Source organism: Sceloporus occidentalis, unplaced genomic scaffold (assembly GCF_023333645.1).
Source record: "Sceloporus occidentalis isolate IW3139 unplaced genomic scaffold, rSceOcc1.0.p SCAF_11, whole genome shotgun sequence".
NCBI classification, from domain to species: domain Eukaryota; kingdom Metazoa; phylum Chordata; class Lepidosauria; order Squamata; family Phrynosomatidae; genus Sceloporus; species Sceloporus occidentalis.
This window is the reverse complement of record NW_028316991.1, coordinates 22061402-22080000: the sequence shown is the minus strand read 5'-3', so window position 1 is coordinate 22080000 and position 18599 is coordinate 22061402. Positions and strand designations below refer to the sequence as shown.

The window sequence follows — 18599 nt, the reverse complement described above, 5'->3', positions numbered from 1 at the left end:
CAAACTTATACACTCACACTAACATACATACACATACTTACACTAACATCCACTTAATCACATTCAGTAACACACACTTACACTCATGCAAACACACACTCCCTCTCACACCACTTACATATACACATTCATACTCACAAACACTTACACATTCATGCTAACACTTATACATTCATGCACACATACACACTTATACATACTTTCTCTTTCTAACATAGATGCATACTCCCTCCCTTATCCTCTTTATCGCTCTCTCCCATCCTAGAAAACTGCCCCCTCTGGCCATGTTTGGAATTACAAGTAAATATCAAACGGTGATCATTTAACTCAAAGCAGACCAGGGCTAATTTTGCCCTCTCATAGTTTTACCATCTCTCACCTGTCAAAAAAGCATACATTATTACTATCTTCATCTCATTCACCTTGAGTTCTTTTTACCAGGAAAGAAAGATCATGCATTTTTTTTATTACTATTCAGAAGGCATTAAAAGGGAAGCAGCTAAGGCTGGTTCCAAAGATAGCAATGATAATAAATCCCATCGCGCTTCCATTTCTCTGCCGCATGATAACTGACTATTAAAGATCAGAGATTACTACCAACTGATTCATGCAGTTAAATTAATAATACATCAATCACCTACCGTACTTTCACAACTCTTTGTCTGATTCTGTTACGAAGGATTCATATGCACCGGCGTCACTAAATATTAAAATATATCATTACCCATGCACAAAAGTTAGCTTGTGGCTTTTGGATGCGGTCAGTTTCTTGGACCTTTTGGGTTCTACTAATCGCTAATGAGATGCGCAGGTTCAGTGTTGCTTCTGTTTGATGCTGAATCTCTAGACGCCCAGCGCCGATCGGCAGAGAGGATGCTTTAGCTTATCATGCAGAAGAACGCTTCCACGTTTAAGATAAGCTCCGAACTAGTTCACTGCGTGATTTGTGCCAAAAAAAGTATTTTCCGTATTTCAGCCCCAATAATTCTATCCTAGTATTTAAAGCATGGATCGCTATGATCTCCCCTAAGGGATGCCACCTCTCCTGGACAAAAGGAAAATAAAGTCCCAGCTTGGTCCTGGTATAACTAAGACTAGAGGAGAAGCAACAAAAACGCATATCGCTACACACTGGCGTAGACTTCTATGATTGAGCAACTGTGTGTCCCCAAACTCTTTAGGCATTTCTCCTTTTCTTTTCTTTTATTTCTTTTCTCTTTTTGCTCCTTTCTTTTCTTTACTTCTCTCTCCTCTTTTCTATTTATTTCAGTGTACAGATAAGGTCTTCTGCGTTTTTCACCCATCATGAAATATATCTATGTGCCAGGGTCGGACTGGTGATGGCTGGGGCAGGTCTGGCACTTTACAGCTGGATATGTGCGGCCTCACGCTACTTTTTTCTACTTACGTAGCCTGCGGCCGGGCATATCCAACCGTTGTCCGCACACCTTCTGCCTAACTAGGGATGTTGACCGGCAGCCCGCCTAGCATTTGCCCGGTGTTCCAGATGACCGGTCCTGGCCTGCTATGTACCCCTCAGTCCTAGTCATACACCTCGTAGCTGTAGATTGTAAGCCCCCGGCTGTCCCAATATGTCCTAATGTGTGTTAATCGTATTATTCTTATTGTTCATTGTGATCACACTGTCAGGTTTAATGTTGTTAGCTTTCGCTCCGCTTTGGCTCATTCGGATCTCGCCCATCACCTTAACATTTTACTGACCCTTCAAAAAAAAAAAGATTCTGATTAGAACTTAAACCCAATCTACCACCAAAAGACCCAACTTCAATCTGCCTCTATTAATTGTCATTTAATTTAACGGTAATTCCCGGATTTTCTCCATGTAATAAAATATACTTTTTTAGAACATTTGTATTTTTAAAATGGACAATTTCACGCAGCCTCCTGTAGAGGAGAAGGAAGAGAACTAGATTAGATTTTGCTGGTTTTGCCACCATTTGCCACAGATCTGAGCCCTTTAAACGCGATATCTATGAAACAATAACATTAATTGCACAAGCTGTAGGTAAACGTCTCGGTAAACGGATTTAGCTAGGGCTCGATACTGTGACCATTCCCCTTTAAGCTTCCTTATTCCGTGACGGGCTTTTTGGCTCGTTTCTTATTCCTGTTGCTAATTTCCCCGCAGAAGATAACGATGTCTCTTCTAATATGCCGATATCGTGGTCCCATGGCCCCCACACCTTCATCTCGTTAAATGCATTTCAGTTTCAGCAATTTATCATCATGGCTGCTGACATCCTTGTCAAAAGGAGATAAGTTTTTTTTTTTTTTTCCAATATCCTCCTTTCTGTGGATCACCAAAGTATTAAATCAGTCGCACGGAAATTAATTTCCTTTTACTCTTGATGTCAATTAAACGAGACACAGTTGTATGTTTGGGACATGATAGCCCTTCTTTAATTTGTTGTTCCATAATTAAAGCCATCCCGACAAAGGTGGTGGAAACTTTAATTAAAACGGGCTGCGTTGTACCAGTCATTTTAATTTAAAAGTAATATTAATTGTGTTTTCACAAAATGAAGTTGGGATGTGGAATTGGCAAATAATCCTCTTGTTTATTCTGGTCCATAACTGCCAAGTATCCTCCCCGGATGCCCCTCTTTCCTCCCCGGATGCCCCTCTTTTCTAGGAGCTCAGAATGTTTGCTGGGTATGAGGCTATCACAGGTTTTTATAGCCCTAAAAGCCCCAATATTGTGCGTAGAGACAGCTCTTAGGAGGCCACAAAGTCACATAAAACGGAATGGCTTCCCAGCAGAGGTAGTAGAGGGTAATACAGTTAGGGGATTTAAACATGCATAGGCATACGGCCCCCGAATCTAAGACGAGACCAACGACTGATTAAGGTTTGTGTGAAAAAACTGACAGACTAGATGGAGGAGAATGGATCTGATCTGCCGTCAAATTCTATGTTTCTGGGTAGATATCAAATTGTAATAATTGCCTTGGAGATATTTTGTTTAAATGCGAGGGGCTGTTTTATATCCAGTGCGTTGAGGTCTGTGTCAAAATGCCCCAAATTAATGATTGTCCTTTTCCTTTTGCAAAAGGAAATTGTACCTTAGCTTTACCCCTAACAATGGTTTTTATATTTGCAAATGTCACCGAATCGATAAGTATTATGTTTTTCATGATATTTAAGTCCACAAAAGGTTACCTGCCTTTCATGAACATATATGTAAATGTATCAAGTCATGGATACAATTTGTGGCACAAGCCACCGCATCCACAGAAGGCAGGTCATTACACAAGACAGTATACGTTTGGGTTAGCGTATGTATTAGTATACATATGGGTTAGCATGTGTGTTGGTATACATATGGGTTAGCATGTGTGTTGGTATACATATGGGTTAGCATGTGTGTTGGTATACATATGGGTCAGCATATGTGTTAGTATATATATGGGTTAGCATGTGTGTTGGTATACATACAGGTTAGCATGTGTGTTGGTATACATATGGGTTAGCATGTGTGTTGGTATACATATGGGTTAGCATGTGTGTTGGTATACATATGGGTCAGCATATGTGTTAGTATACATATGGGTTAGCATGTGTGTTGGTATACATATGGGTTAGCATGTGTGTTGGTATACATATGGGTTAGCATGTGTGTTGGTATACATATGGGTCAGCATATGTGTTAGTATACATATGGGTCAGCATATGTGTGTTGGTATACATATGGGTCAGCATATGGGTTAGCATGTGTGTTGGTATACATATGGGTCAGCATGTGTGTTAGTATACATATGGGTTAGCATGTGTGTTGGTATACATATACATGTCCCATGTAGAAAGGGACATTGTAAATCTAAAGCGCATATGATGGCTGAAGTGTCCCTTTAAACCCCTGCGTTGTGTGTCAGTGTAATCTCGTGCCTCACATTATATTAATAATATTTTTTTTGTTTTATAATCATTTTATCCACATTGTCGCGGAAAAATAGTTGGGCTCAAGAAAAGAGGGACCCCAACCTTTTTAATCTGCCCCGAAATGATAAAATAACTAGATGTTTTTCATGATTCAATCATGATTTATTTGCTCATGTTAAGGCCTTTCAGCCCACGTAAGACATGAATCATGTCGGATCTTAATGAATAATTGTGTGACAGTCAGGATTAACTTCCAACGGACTTAGCCTCAAGCTGCTTCATATTTACCCATTGTGTACATTTTAAAACCATCATATCTTTACGGTTTATCTGTCATTTTTTTTAGAACATACCCCAAACATACCCCAAATTTTTATAGGTTTGGCGTCTATTTTTTTTTTTCAACAAGAGTCATCTAGTGTGTCTGCGGACACAATTTATAAAATAATATTACAGAAAGAAGCCATCTTGGGTTTTTTTGTTGTTTTTTTTTCCCGGCAGGCCCCAGTTTAGGTAGTTTGAGAGCACCATTTGCTACTTTTTCAGGAAAACACAATAATTGTCGTGTTAACGTTACCCCCTGACATAAAGGGCTCTGCTGAGGTTGTGTTAAAGTACATGGATAAAAACTTTCCTTAAAGGTGCCGTTCCACCTAGATGGTTTATAAAAATCAAACTACATGATTTGGGCAGAGAATGACCTTATCCAGCGTAGTCTGTTCTCACCTGAGCTAATCTCACACTTTTTGATTGCGTTATTATCCTTTCAATAGAAAGTTTTAAAGAATGGTGCACTGGGGGGGAACCTTCATGGCTTTATTACTGTATCACAACACAAAAATCTCAGGTGCCAAAGCATTATATATTATTATTATTATTATTTTATCAGTAAACTGTTTTAAGACATGGGAACTTTAATTAAAGTTTGTTTTGTATTCACATAATTATTGATTCAAGCCGTGTAGCTTGGCGTGTTTAAGGTTCTTTCATGTTATGTTCCCAACACCTGATGATTTATTTAATTTTTATTTCGTTTAGATAAAAGAATGTTATTGTTTTATATATCCGGTATTAGCATTCATTCCCATTTGAGATTTGGCATGCTGTAGAATTCGCTTTATGTTTATGTTCTGCCCAGACTCCAACACAACAGGTTTAATTGATTGTAGGGATCAGAATTTGAATTTAGTCAAATCCTTTTTTTTTTTTTACTTTTTTCACCTTTGCGTTTAGGAGGAATAAAATGCCCAGTGTGCAGTTTTGTGTACGGTACCAAATGGGAATTTAACCGACATCTCAAGAATAAGCATGGCCTTAAACTGGTGGAAGCTGACGGAGACGCTAAATGGGAGGTAAGGACGTCGAATACTTTTCAGAAAATGTTATTTTGTGTTTTAAAGGGCCTTTTGAGACACTTCAGGTATTCTGAAGACATAATATATATATATATTTAAAACAAATGGTATCTTCTTGGTTGTGTTATCTGTCGAGCCACAAGTCTATTTCCACTGTGGGAATTTTTGTATTGTTTTACTTTTTTGACTATAATGATGTGATAGCGATGTGTTAAATACATGTTATTCCAATACCTACGTTCAACGGCATCGCTTTACACTAAGGCAGGAAAACACGTAGTAAGCTGAAACATGGTTTCCACAGTTTTATATGGTTTGGCTTTTTTTTGCATGTTTTTATACCTCAAGGAAACAACCAGCAAAATTCCAATGTTCTAATAAAATTCCAATGTCCTTATGGAGATTGTTTATGTTTTTTATAACATTTTGCTTGGCTCTAACCATTCGAGGGTGTGATATATTAATTACATTAATAAATGTATTAATAACAATAAAAACTCTACTGCTGGTCCCACGTGTTACATTGTACATGTGATTCTCTACGTGGCGTGTAACTTACAGGCAAAGCATGCTTGTTACCGGAAACATGTAACATTTTCTTTTTAACTGATTCTGTCTTTTTTTTTATTTATTTAACGGTCTTTGTGATTTATTGAATCTGACTTACAGGTTATGAAAGGCTTCAGGGAATTCAATCAAAGTCCCAGATGGGCACGCAGTCATTTTTTTTTTTTTTATCCTATATCTTGTTTTATATATGTGGATTTCTCATTTTGTTCTAATACCTAACATCACACCCAATCCTCGGATCACATTCTGTGTGTTCCTTAAGCAGCGTTGGCACCGTGTGCAACTTAGCCGCCGATGCCCTGTGATGAATGTGTGTGCCGTCAGGTCCTTGTCAGATAAGCCGGAAGCCCTCTGCTAGTAAGCACAGTATAATACTGATGATTAATGAGGCTACAGCGCTAATAGCGAATTATACATCAACAATGGCTTGCGTCTGGGATTTAACCCCTTAAGGACAATGGGCAGTCCCTAAACCCATTGAAAACAATGCATTTTGAGCCCGTGCATGTACGGGCTTTGTCATTAAGGGGTTAATATAACGCCATTCTTACTCAATCAGAGATACGTATCAATACATGGCAATTACCCGGCACATTGCTTGGATCAGTCAAGCTAAGATGGTTACCCTTGGAGGATTTTATCTACTCTTCTTCTATAAACATCACTCACCTTTTAGGACCAAAGATAAAATAAATCTTCTAGACAGAGTTTATAGCAAATGAAATTACTCAGACAAGGGATAGGGAAACCAATTACAGATCCCACAACTCTTGGCCAGACGCCATTACCGAAAGCCGTTTCGTCCTAAGAGTTCTGTTTTGTTTTTGGTAGACGGTAAATAAATGTTTTGATAAATCTGGATTTTACCAAGAATGGCAGTAAGTTAGGCCCATAGAAAAAATATTTTTCTCACTGAGCATAATCTCCAGTGCTGTATACAGTAATAACCCCCCAACGCTGTATAAACTAATAATCCCCCAGTGCTGTATACAGTAATATAACCCCCAGTGCTGTATACAGTGATAATCCCCTGTGATGTATACATCCTTAAGATATGATATGATCTTCATTTAAGTTACAATAATGAATAAACACAATCTGTTTTTAACTAATAACACACACATTATTGTATTGTTCTTGTCCATATCGAGCACATCATTCAAACATTCACAGTGCGGGTTGGAAAAAGTATGTCAACCCTAAGCTAATGACTTCAACAAAAGCTAATTGGAGTCAGGATTTAACAAACCTGGAGTCCAGTCAATGAAACAGGGTTTGAGGTGTGTTTTAGAGTTATTTTGAAATTAATAAAAAAAACATGAATATATATATATATATATATATATATATATATATATGGAAGAAAAAAAGCTGCCATCCAAAGGGTTAAATATTGTTACATTGTATTAATCCCTTTGAGAGCCTGACCTGTTGCTTAAAAGGATTTTTTTTCTGTGTTGGGTTATAGCAGCCGCTTACTGCGATAGAGGAGACGTCGACCCAGTACCTCCACATCACAGAAGCTGACGGAGATATTCAGGGTACGCAGGCAGCTGTCGCAGCTCTCCAGGATCTAAGATATACCTCAGAAACCAGTAAGCAAAAGCCAAAAATCCATGAACTCTGTGTTAAAACTCAGCTTATTAAAGTAATATGTATTCCCAAAGGGCTCAAAAGCATTATTCCTGGGTGTGGAACACTGGGTTTTAAATACACTACTGCTCAAAAGTGTGAGGTCATTTTGAAATGTCCTTGTTTTTTGAAAGAAAAGCTAATTTTGCATATTCAATTAACATGAAATGGATGAGAAATTCAGCGCAGATGGGGTTAATGCTGTAAGTAATTAGCTGGAAACGGCTGATTTTTAATGGAATAATTTCATAGGCGTGCAGATCCCCTTTATCACTCCCATCATTCCTGTGTTCCAATGGCCCTTTATCACTACCATCAATCCTGTGTTCCAATGGCCCTTTATCACTCCCATCACTCCCATCAATCCTGTGTTCCAATGGCCCTTTATTACTCCCATCACTCCTGTGTTCCAATGGTCCTTTGTCACTCCCATCACTCCTGTGTTCCAATGGCCCTTTGTCACTCCCATCACTCCTGTGTTCCAATGGCAATTTATCACTCCCATCACTCCTGTGTTCCAATGGCCCTTTATTACTCCCATCACTCCTGTGTTCCAATGGTCCTTTGTCACTCCCATCACTCCTGTGTTCCAATGGCCCTTTGTCACTCCCATCACTCCTGTGTTCCAATGGCAATTTATTACTCCCATCACTCCTGTGTTCCAATGGTCCTTTGTCACTCCCATCACGCCTGTGTTCCAATGGCCCTTTGTCACTCCCATCACTCCTGTGTTCCAATGGCAATTTATCACTCCCATCACTCCTGTGTTCCAATGGCCCTTTATCACTCCCATCACTCCCATCACTCCTGTGTTCCAATGGTCCTTTGTCACTCCCATCACTCCTGTGTTCCAATGGCCCTTTATCACTACCATCAATCCTGTGTTCCAATGGCCCTTTATCACTCCCATCAATCCTGTGTTCCAATGGCCCTTTATTACTCCCATCACTCCTGTGTTCCAATGGTCCTTTGTCACTCCCATCACTCCTGTGTTCCAATGGCCCTTTGTCACTCCCATCACTCCTGTGTTCCAATGGCAATTTATCACTCCCATCACTCCTGTGTTCCAATGGCCCTTTATTACTCCCATCACTCCTGTGTTCCAATGGTCCTTTGTCACTCCCATCACTCCTGTGTTCCAATGGCCCTTTGTCACTCCCATCACTCCTGTGTTCCAATGGCAATTTATTACTCCCATCACTCCTGTGTTCCAATGGTCCTTTGTCACTCCCATCACTCCTGTGTTCCAATGGCCCTTTGTCACTCCCATCACTCCTGTGTTCCAATGGCAATTTATCACTCCCATCACTCCTGTGTTCCAATGGCCCTTTATCACTCCCATCACTCCTGTGTTCCAATGGCCCTTTATTACTCCCATCACTCCTGTGTTCCAATGGTCCTTTGTCACTCCCATCACTCCTGTGTTCCAATGGCCCTTTGTCACTCCCATCACTCCTGTGTTCCAATGGCAATTTATTACTCCCATCACTCCTGTGTTCCAATGGTCCTTTGTCACTCCCATCACTCCTGTGTTCCAATGGCCCTTTGTCACTCCCATCACTCCTGTGTTCCAATGGCAATTTATCACTCCCATCACTCCTGTGTTCCAATGGCCCTTTATCACTCCCATCACTCCTGTGTTCCAATGGTCCTTTGTCACTCCCATCACTCCTGTGTTCCAATGGCACGTTGTGTTCGCTGATCCAAGTTTAAGTTTAAAAGGCTAATTGATGGTTAGAAACCCCTTTTGTAATTATGTTACAGCCAGAAATGTCCTTGTTTCACATGAAAACAGCTGAGTGATTTTAAACGGTAGTACTTCTATATTTGAAGTTTTGTTACAAAAAGGCCTGCCTTATTATAGTAATGCAGACCAGTCAGTGTTCAATAAGGTAAAATGTTTATGATAAGGGCAACCACGTTTGCATGTAGGGTATGTAATGAGTAACTGGCTCCATTCTCTGAGGTTATACACCCCACATCCTGCAGGGGGCAGCACTTTAGGTGACATATACAGTATATGTGTTCTGAAATACATGGGTGATGCATCCAGAGCTGGCCTTAGGTGTTCTGGCGCCCTGTGCGGACTACTCCTCTGGCGCCCCCCCCATACCAAAAAAAGAAAGGAATAAAAACTTGTAACAAAACTTGTAACAAAACCCCAATCACTATATACTACGCCAAACATTGATGTGGTCTAGGCCTACCACTTAATTGTCTGGCTTAGTAGTAGGGATGCACCGAAACGAATTCTGGACTGAAACCAAAAGTGCAGCATTTACCTGGCCAAAACCGAATATGACCCCCCCAACACCATAAAAAATCTAACACTTTTATTTAAAGTAAGTAACACACCAAAATAGGAGAAAACAATTAAATAATATTATATATATATATAAAGTCCAAAAATAGTTACCGGCACTCCAGGGACTTTCCAAATAACCACACAAACAACTTCGGTTTTCAAGTCTATATATATCATATATATATGATTAACAGCAATCACATTCCTATCATGCCCAGGCATACCCAGATTCCAGGATTTACTCGCAGACTTGGCATGATAGGAGTATGATTGCCCTATCTACACCTTCTCACTCTCTTCTGCCGTATCTACCCCTTCTCACTCCCTTCTCCCTATCTACCCCCTTTCCCCTGTCTCACTCCCTTCTCCCTATATACGCCCTCCTAACTATCTACCCTTTCCCTCTTTGAAGTTCACTTACCTTTCAGGAGTCCTGCGGTGGGGGTGCAAGGCCTCTGCCTCCCAGCTCTGCCACTGTATGGAACAGTATAGAATGATGGGAGTTATGATGTACTTTTAGAGCATAATTAGATCATGAAAAAGACATTGGAAATGGTACAGCAAAACACCCATCACTCTCACACACTTACCAATCCACACGCATACCAATCCACACGTATACCAATCCACACGTATACCAATCCACACGTATACCAATCCACACGTATACCAATCCACACGTATACCAATCCACACATATACACTAATCCACACATATATACCAATCCACACATATACACTAATCCACACATATATACCAATCCACACATATACACTAATCCACACATATATACCAATCCACACGTATACACTAATCCACACATATATACCAATCCACACACATACCAATCCACACATATATACCAATCCACACACATACCAATCCACACGCATACCAATCCACACGCATACCAATCCACACGCATACCAATCCACACGCATACCAATCCACACGTATACCAATCCACACGTATACCAATCCACACGTATACCAATCCACACGTATACCAATCCACACATATATACCAATCCACACATATATACCAATCCACACATATATACCAATCCACACATATATACCAATCCACACATATACACTAATCCACACATATATACCAATCCACACACATACCAATCCACACGTATACCAATCCACACGTATACCAATCCACACATATACACCAATCCACACATATATACCAATCCACACATATATACCAATCCACACATACACTAATCCACACACATACCAATCCACACGTATACCAATCCACTCTCACTGAATGCTTTCCTACCTTTCCTCTTTTCTCCTTACTGCTCCTTTTCCTCCTCTTCGTTCTTCTTCTTCAGTTCTTCTGTCTTCTTCCGGGTCAGAGGGCACGGACAGCGGTGGGCGCGGCTTCAGTGTTGTGCGCCGGGATCTGACAACAAACCCCGGCGCACAGCAGCTGTTGCCGCGCGGATCACAAGGGAGGGATATCGGAGGTCTTTAACAGACCTCCGGCTCCCTTGAGTGATGTTAAGCCGGGTTCAAGGGAGATCCTTGAACCGGCTTAAAATCACTCAAGGGTGCCGGAGGTCTGTTAAAGACCTCCGATACCGCTCCCTTGCGAGCCTGCTCCTCCAGCGGTGGACATTAATGTCCATCTCTGGAGGGGTGCCGGGTGCCCTCTGATGAGCGGCACCGGGTGCCGCTCGCCCCCCCCCCCCGCTAGGTACGCGGTACGCTACGGTGGCAGCTGCGCCCCCTGGAGTGTGGCGCCCTGTGCGGTTGCACAGGTCGCACACCCCAAAGGCCGGCCCTGGATGCATCCATCCTACTTATTATGGTATATTGCTCACATTTGGATGTGAAATGAAGCTCCCCAGACGTATTTGCAACATCCAAGACATTAAGAACTCCTCAGTTGCCTCCTCACCCTTTTTAGTTACAACTTACATTTCCGTGGCAGCAAAATCACATTACAGCCAATGAAAGCCCTTTATGTGGTATCACACCAGTCAATGACTGATAAGTGAGCGTTAAACATATTAAAAAAAACTCCCATGAGGTAATATTTAGTGAGCATAACCCCCAGCATTGTATACATTAATAATCCCCAGCGCTGTATACATTAATACCCCCCCAGCGCTGTATACATTAATACCCCCCAGCGCTGTATACAGTAATATTCCCCCATCCTTGTATACAGGGATAACCCTACAGCGCTGTATACAGTAATAATCCCCAGTGCTGTATACAGTAATAACTTCCCCAGCATGATATACACTAACCCCCCCCAGGGCTGTATACAGTAATAACCCCCAGGTCTGTGTACAGTAATGTCTGTCGTCGTTGACAAAAATCTGCTTTTATCTCATTGCTGTCAGTGATGTGATATTTTGGGTGACTTTCCCGGCTCAAACACCACACTGAGCTGACGCTTTATCGCGATGCCAATGAAGTCCGCTCCTCCATAGACTTTATGATAAGGAGCGCAATATGTTTGTATTTTTATCTGATACTAGGAATAAAGAATAGTAGAGCTCCCTTTAATAATGCAGATACCTCCATTTTCTGCTGTGGTGTTGGTGGAAGCTGCCATCTTGCTTTTTGTATCACGTCTTTAAGTTGTTGTCTTACCTAAAATATAATATTGGGTAACAGCTTTGCGGAGGAACTGTAACAATCGTTTGCGCCAGAGACTCCGGAAGTTACAACATTCTGCTCGGACGGACGCTGGGATTCCACCGCAGAGTCTCAATAACGTAAAAAGCTAACATTAAATACAAATAATAACACAAGTGACAGATTGCCTTCATTCCATTATAGTTTCCTTTTTAAAATCCAAACCAAGCTTATCTGCGGAATTGGTTTACAAATGAAATATAGAAGAAGAAAAGACTCTTCGCAAAGCACCTGCGACGCGGCTCAGCGGGGTATCGTTCCCGAACAACCAATTATCCTTATTTTTTATTCTACGTAAAGCAATCTTACATTCTGCTTTGCTGACAATTTAGCATTCATGCCAACCTTGTACTATGTGACGTTAATAACCCAACAGCCTCCCATCTAAGTAACTACAGGTGCTGCTTGGGTAACCCTTTCCTATCTCACTGGCATAAAAGAGCATCCAGCATGGGAACGGTTAAAACATGCATAAATGTGGCAGCATGTTTAGCATTCATAACCCTCAGCCGATCGGAGATATAAATATATATTAAATATATATATAGATAGATAGATAGATATAATATAATATAGGGGTCTGGGGTTCCTTTAGCTTTTCCCGATGGGGAGTGACCACCTCTAAACCACAGCATCTTACAGTGTTTTAGTCTTATTTTTTTATGCTAAAAAAATCTTTATTCTTCAATTAAAAACACGTTTCCCATTTCTTTAATAAAATAAAGTGTGTTTCAAAAGCAGAAATCCCCTTTACACAGCTATTCAAGCAAACGAAGGTTAGATCAGAGTCATTCCGCTGCTGCGGCGCGCAAAGGGACGCCGAGTCCAACTTATGCCCGTTATTTGTTCTCGTATCAGCAAATTGATGTAAAGAACAGTTGTTTTGTATATCGGGAAAACCGCAGATGGTCACGCAGATGGTGGCTTTAGAGAAACACTACGCTCTGTGGATAAAAACAAAACATACAAAAAATGACCTTCAAAAGCTACTCAAAATTACAAGCCTTACAAACAAACAATCACACATTATTATCCACTACATAGTATATTTTAATTCAAAACGGTTCATTTTCTTTCTTTCTGAAAAAAATTAATAATTTAAAATGTAAAAGGATTATGTTTTGTAAAATTCTCTTTACAACGGCATGCTCTCCTCTCTGGCGCTCAGTGGAGTTATTCACCAAAACCCAAGGCGACCCCCCCCCCCATGTGATACATCTCTCATATTCACTAAAACTACTTATGGTCCCGTTGAGGCTTGTACAGCTCAACTTTGGGGGGGAAATAGACTTCAAGTTCCCAAGAAATGGAATTCCAACTGCCAAACAGTCTGTTCTGTCTCAAAAAGGGGACCCGGCTACGGAACTCAACTTGAGTCCTTTTGTATACTAGAAAGAACTGTTTGGGAGCTGAAATATAGTACATAAAGCCAAAATCTACCTAAAATTCAATTTTCTGCAAAGAAGCCAAAGAAGGACCAAACCATGAAACATTCTGCTGATATTCAAGGCTGATCACAACAGAATTGTGGAAGAAACTCAGTGGTGGTAGGTACGTCTCGTTGGCTAGTTTCTTCAGCTAAACCCTGCAGTAACTACTAAGACTACTAAGAAATTGTCTACGTACGTTTAGTAAAGTGTATTATTAACAAGGAATTACCTTGTTGCATAAAGATAAGAAGATCCGCTCTATATCCGGCTAATATCACAATCTGAATTATAGGAAATGAGATAAATAAGCCATAATCTTACTCATGCACCAGAAGGAGGGTATTGATGGAAAAAATGCCCATCGTATTTTCTAATGGCCGTGAATTCAGTGCAACCCCACGCTACTAAATCTGTATTGAGGTGGAGGACCTCATGAAGTTAAAGAGCGATGTTTTTGTATAACGTTGATTAACTTGTATATTTATTCTTTTTTTTTTTTTTCTGGAAAGGCGAGAAGCTTGACTCCACTGCTGTGAATATACTCCAGCAGATCATTGATCTGGGCACAGAGTCTCACGATGCGGCCGCCGTTGCTTCAGTAGTTGCCGTGGCACCTGGAACCGTCACGGTGGTCGAACAGGTGAGATCATTATGTTTACCTTCAAGGGAATATGATGCATAATTGTCTAATGTTCTGTTAAATATTTTCATCCCGAGACTCTATTTAATTCACTTTTAAAAAGTGGGTTTTTTATAATCCATAGCTTTATAGTCTTTTTAAGCAACATTAGGGTTTTGTTACCAAACCTTCCCTCTTTATTCCGTTCTCACAACTTCTTATTTATCTACAGTGGCAAGAAAAAGAAAGTGGAATTACCTTGTTTTCTGTATTAGTTGTTCATAAACTGTGACCCGATCTAGATCTAAGTCGCAGTTATAGATAAACACAATGCGAATAGGACACATACAATACTAATTTTTCATGTCTTTTTTGAAAACACACATTAAACATTCACAGTGCTGGTAGAAAAAGTAAGTGAACCCTTGGATTTAATAACTGGTCGAACCTCCTTTGGCAGCAATAACGTCAAACATGCGCTCCGAGTAGCGGCAGATCAGACCTGCTCTTGAGGTCTCTTGAGGTCAAAATGTTTGAGTGTTTTTTTTATGTCAAAGTAGCCCCAATTCCATTTCATTTATTAGACTCGAGGTTTAATAACTCCTGACTCCAATTAGCTTTAGTTGAAGTGGTTAGCTTAGAGGTTCACATAAAGACCCACACTGTAAATATTTGAATGATGTATTCATCACTCTGTGTGTTATTCGTTACTTAGATGAAGATAAATTTATACATCGATGATGGTAATTTCAAAGAGTTCACTTACTTTTTCTTGCAACTGCATATATAGAAAAAAAAGATCTAATAACAGGGAGAATGAATCATATTCTGTTTGCCAATTTGTTGGTTATCCCTGAGGTCATACCTTATCAGTTTCTAAGGTACAGCTCCCCTTTGCCACCCATAATTTCCCGACAGTAGTATAATAATAATATATAACAGTCCCTCTGAATTTTAAGGTGACCATACCTTCAAAATTTTGTTAATTGGTTATTATTGTCTTTACAAACGACTACAGCTTTGTAGACAACAAGAGAAAAATGTATTTAAGGTGGTGGAAAATGTGAGTTTTCAGCAGAAAAAAGTTTATACTCCTATCTGTACCCCTAACCCCATTGTGCGTGGTATGGTGTATACTACAGATAGAAGTATAAACTTTTTATAACATTTTCCACCATACCACGCACAATGGGGTTAGGGTCAAAATATAATAAATAACCCTGTGGAATGGACGCAACCCACTCGTACCTCTCCTTCTCCCTCCATCCTCTCTCTCCTGTCCTGTGGAATGAAGAGGTTAATAAAAAGAAAATAAAAAGTAAATAAATTAGTCCTACCTACCTCCTCTCCATCTCTGTGGCCCCAAGGAAGCGGGATAGGTCGATCCCACGCGCCGTTTAGATGTAGGCCACTGAAACACTGCAACCTGTATAACAGTCATCTAGCAACGATCAACAAAATCATTTGGTTCTCATTGTCTACACAAGAAAAAAAGAATGCCAAAGAACACCTTTCTGAGCCTGATGGTGGCAGATGCTAAAACGGCTACTGGCTGCGTGTTTATATACTCTCCCCAAGTCAGAGAACGTATCACAGCCTTCATTGACTTTAATAGTTGTCTAGTTTATATATCTAGTCAATCATTTTTAAATTGCTTTTTTTCTTAATAATGCGCATCCCAAGCTTTCTAGAATTCATTTGCTTTGTTTGCCTGTTCTCTTTCCATTGGGAGTCTTTTCCAGGTTTCAACTACCCTTACTGTAAATCTAAGGGTAAATGTTTATCGCCGGCACCCCTTGGCGACAATACAATGGGTAGACAATGCACCTTCTATCATATATTGCCGGCAACTAATATCTGACTCTCTGAATCTCTGCAGGTGACTGAAGAGGAACATAGCGCTAACCACACGGTGATGATACAGGAGGCTTTACAACAAGCGTCTGTGGGTTTAAGCGAACAGCATCACCTGGTGGTCTCGTCAGACGACGTCGAAGGGATAGAGACCGTTACGGTCTATACGCAAGGAGAGGAGGCCTCAGAGTTTATCGTTTATGTTCAAGAGGCCATGCAGCCTGTAACTGATAGCACGATGGAGCACATCTTGCAGGAAATCTGAAACGCAGTTGTGTCTGTCGGCCTCTGGCGGCTCCAGCTGCCTAGGACTACGGATACCATTGTGCCCGTCAGCCTGTTCTTCATACACCACTCCCGCATGCCGCAGTCCTGTACAGCACATAGGCAAAATAATGGAGATATCTACACACAGTACTAGTGGAAATGTGAAAAAAAATGGTGGAATAGAGCCACCTTAAGCCTTCAAGCATAACCAAGTGAACGTAACGGGCCTTGCAGCTGTAGTCCTCAGGCATAACAAGAAGAACTAGGCGACCCTTGTCGACCTTAGGCTTTCAAGCATAACCAATAATGAAAAATGTTTGGAATGGGCCAGTTTTTAGTCTTTGGGTTAATTTATTGCTTAGTGACCCATACATGGCTTGATTAATAGAGCTATCTTCTCACAAAACATGCGACCTAATGATTCAATTGCACTAAACACTAATTATTGTATTATAGGGTATAACATCTTGTAGAACAGCGTTTACACAGCCCCACGGGAAAAACACACTTAGCAATTACGTTGATAACGGGATATTTTTTAATGTTCGGCAATAGATGTAGAACAGCTTTTATGGATTTTGCGCAAACCGATACAAGCAAAATTCTACTGGCAATAAAGACGGACTGTATTTCGCCCCTCGTAGACAGTTTGCAGGACTTTGCCAGTTTTTGAATCATCCTTGCGATCGCAAAGTTCTCATCTCAACATTTTCAGCCTTGTAATAAAAGCATAATTTTATTCCAAAAGCGCTCTTTTCTAATAATTTAAGCATTTAATAATAAAATTAAAGATATGGGTTTGAGACTAAGCACCTGTTGTGTTTCCATTATTATAGACATTTCAGTGTACGCATGATCAAGTTTAGATCCTGATGCAAAAAATTAGAGCGCTAGGATTAGTGCATGATGTAAATTTTAAGTGATGTAAAATGTGTGTAAAAGAGAGAAGAGTCGGTTAAAGTGGGTATCTCTGTGGTACAACGGCTACACAATGGTGGAAGGATTTCCGGGGTGGAAGGAATGACGGCCAAGAAGCACATCATGAGGGAGACAGTTTTAATCTTTATAGCACAGTTTGGGGATATAAACATGATGTCATCCTGAGAAATAGAGCATTCAATCCAGATCATTATTTCAAGCTCAGAGAAAACAGAACTGCGCGGCATAAATCCTGTTTAAACATGGATTACCTCGGAATACGGAACTTCTGTCTGAAATGATGAAACAAATCACCGGGATGCATACGAGCCAGATGTACAAACATTCTGTACGTTGAGCGCGGTACAGACATAGATTGTAATTTTGATTATTCCTTATTTTGTTTACTGGTGAAATATATAGCACACACACTTTTATAAGTTAGTATTTATTTACTTATATTTATATATGTATTGTATATGTGCTAGAAGTTGTTTAATATTAATACAACTAAAAGCTTCATGTATTACGGTATATGGTTCCATTCATATTCACGTTTTGACGGTGTGTGGCAGCGGTGGGTGTGGCTTCATTAGGTACATGTCAATCAAGACCTTTCAAATTGCTCATATACGTACACGCACACACTCACCCTCACACTTATAATAAATATCGACCACAATGTAACAGCTCCCAAAGGGGTAATAACTGTTATAAGCCTGAATTGCTGTGTTAGCTACAAAGCTACCCAAACTTTTCTTTTTATTAACCAAATCTGACGAAGTGCGAAGTTCCAGTAACTATATTGGATTTGCCTTATCCTTGAAAATACTTCTATTCTGGTGGGGGCGTGGCATCTTAACGGGATGACGTAACGACGCGCACGCTAGGAGGAGGGGCGAGGGGTACCCTCGTGGAAGGAGCGGAGAAGCCGGGATGCCGAAGTACCTGCTAGACTTGGGCACCAGGGGGCTCTTCGTGTTCGTCTTCGTGCTCGTCTTCGGGGGGGAAAAAACCTTCGTATTCCGCGAATATTCGCCCGTTCCTGTCTTCTCTTCGGGCGAATATTCGCGGACATTCT

At 40.5% G+C, this 18599-nt stretch overlaps 1 protein-coding gene across 2 annotated transcripts in view; it reads left to right on the top strand.

Moving 5' to 3' along the window:
* Window positions 1-16598, top strand: part of LOC149305697 (zinc finger protein ZFAT-like) — a 53195-nt gene extending 36597 nt beyond the window's left edge. For both annotated transcript variants that reach the window (XM_089477352.1, XM_089477351.1), the window contains 4 exons: window positions 5134-5252; window positions 7294-7420; window positions 14370-14500; window positions 16359-16598. In XM_089477352.1, the coding sequence (XP_089333478.1) occupies window positions 5134-5252; window positions 7294-7420; window positions 14370-14500; window positions 16359-16598 (617 nt within the window). The remainder of the gene's footprint in view (window positions 1-5133; window positions 5253-7293; window positions 7421-14369; window positions 14501-16358) is intronic.
* Window positions 16599-18599: the final 2001 nt, after the last annotated feature.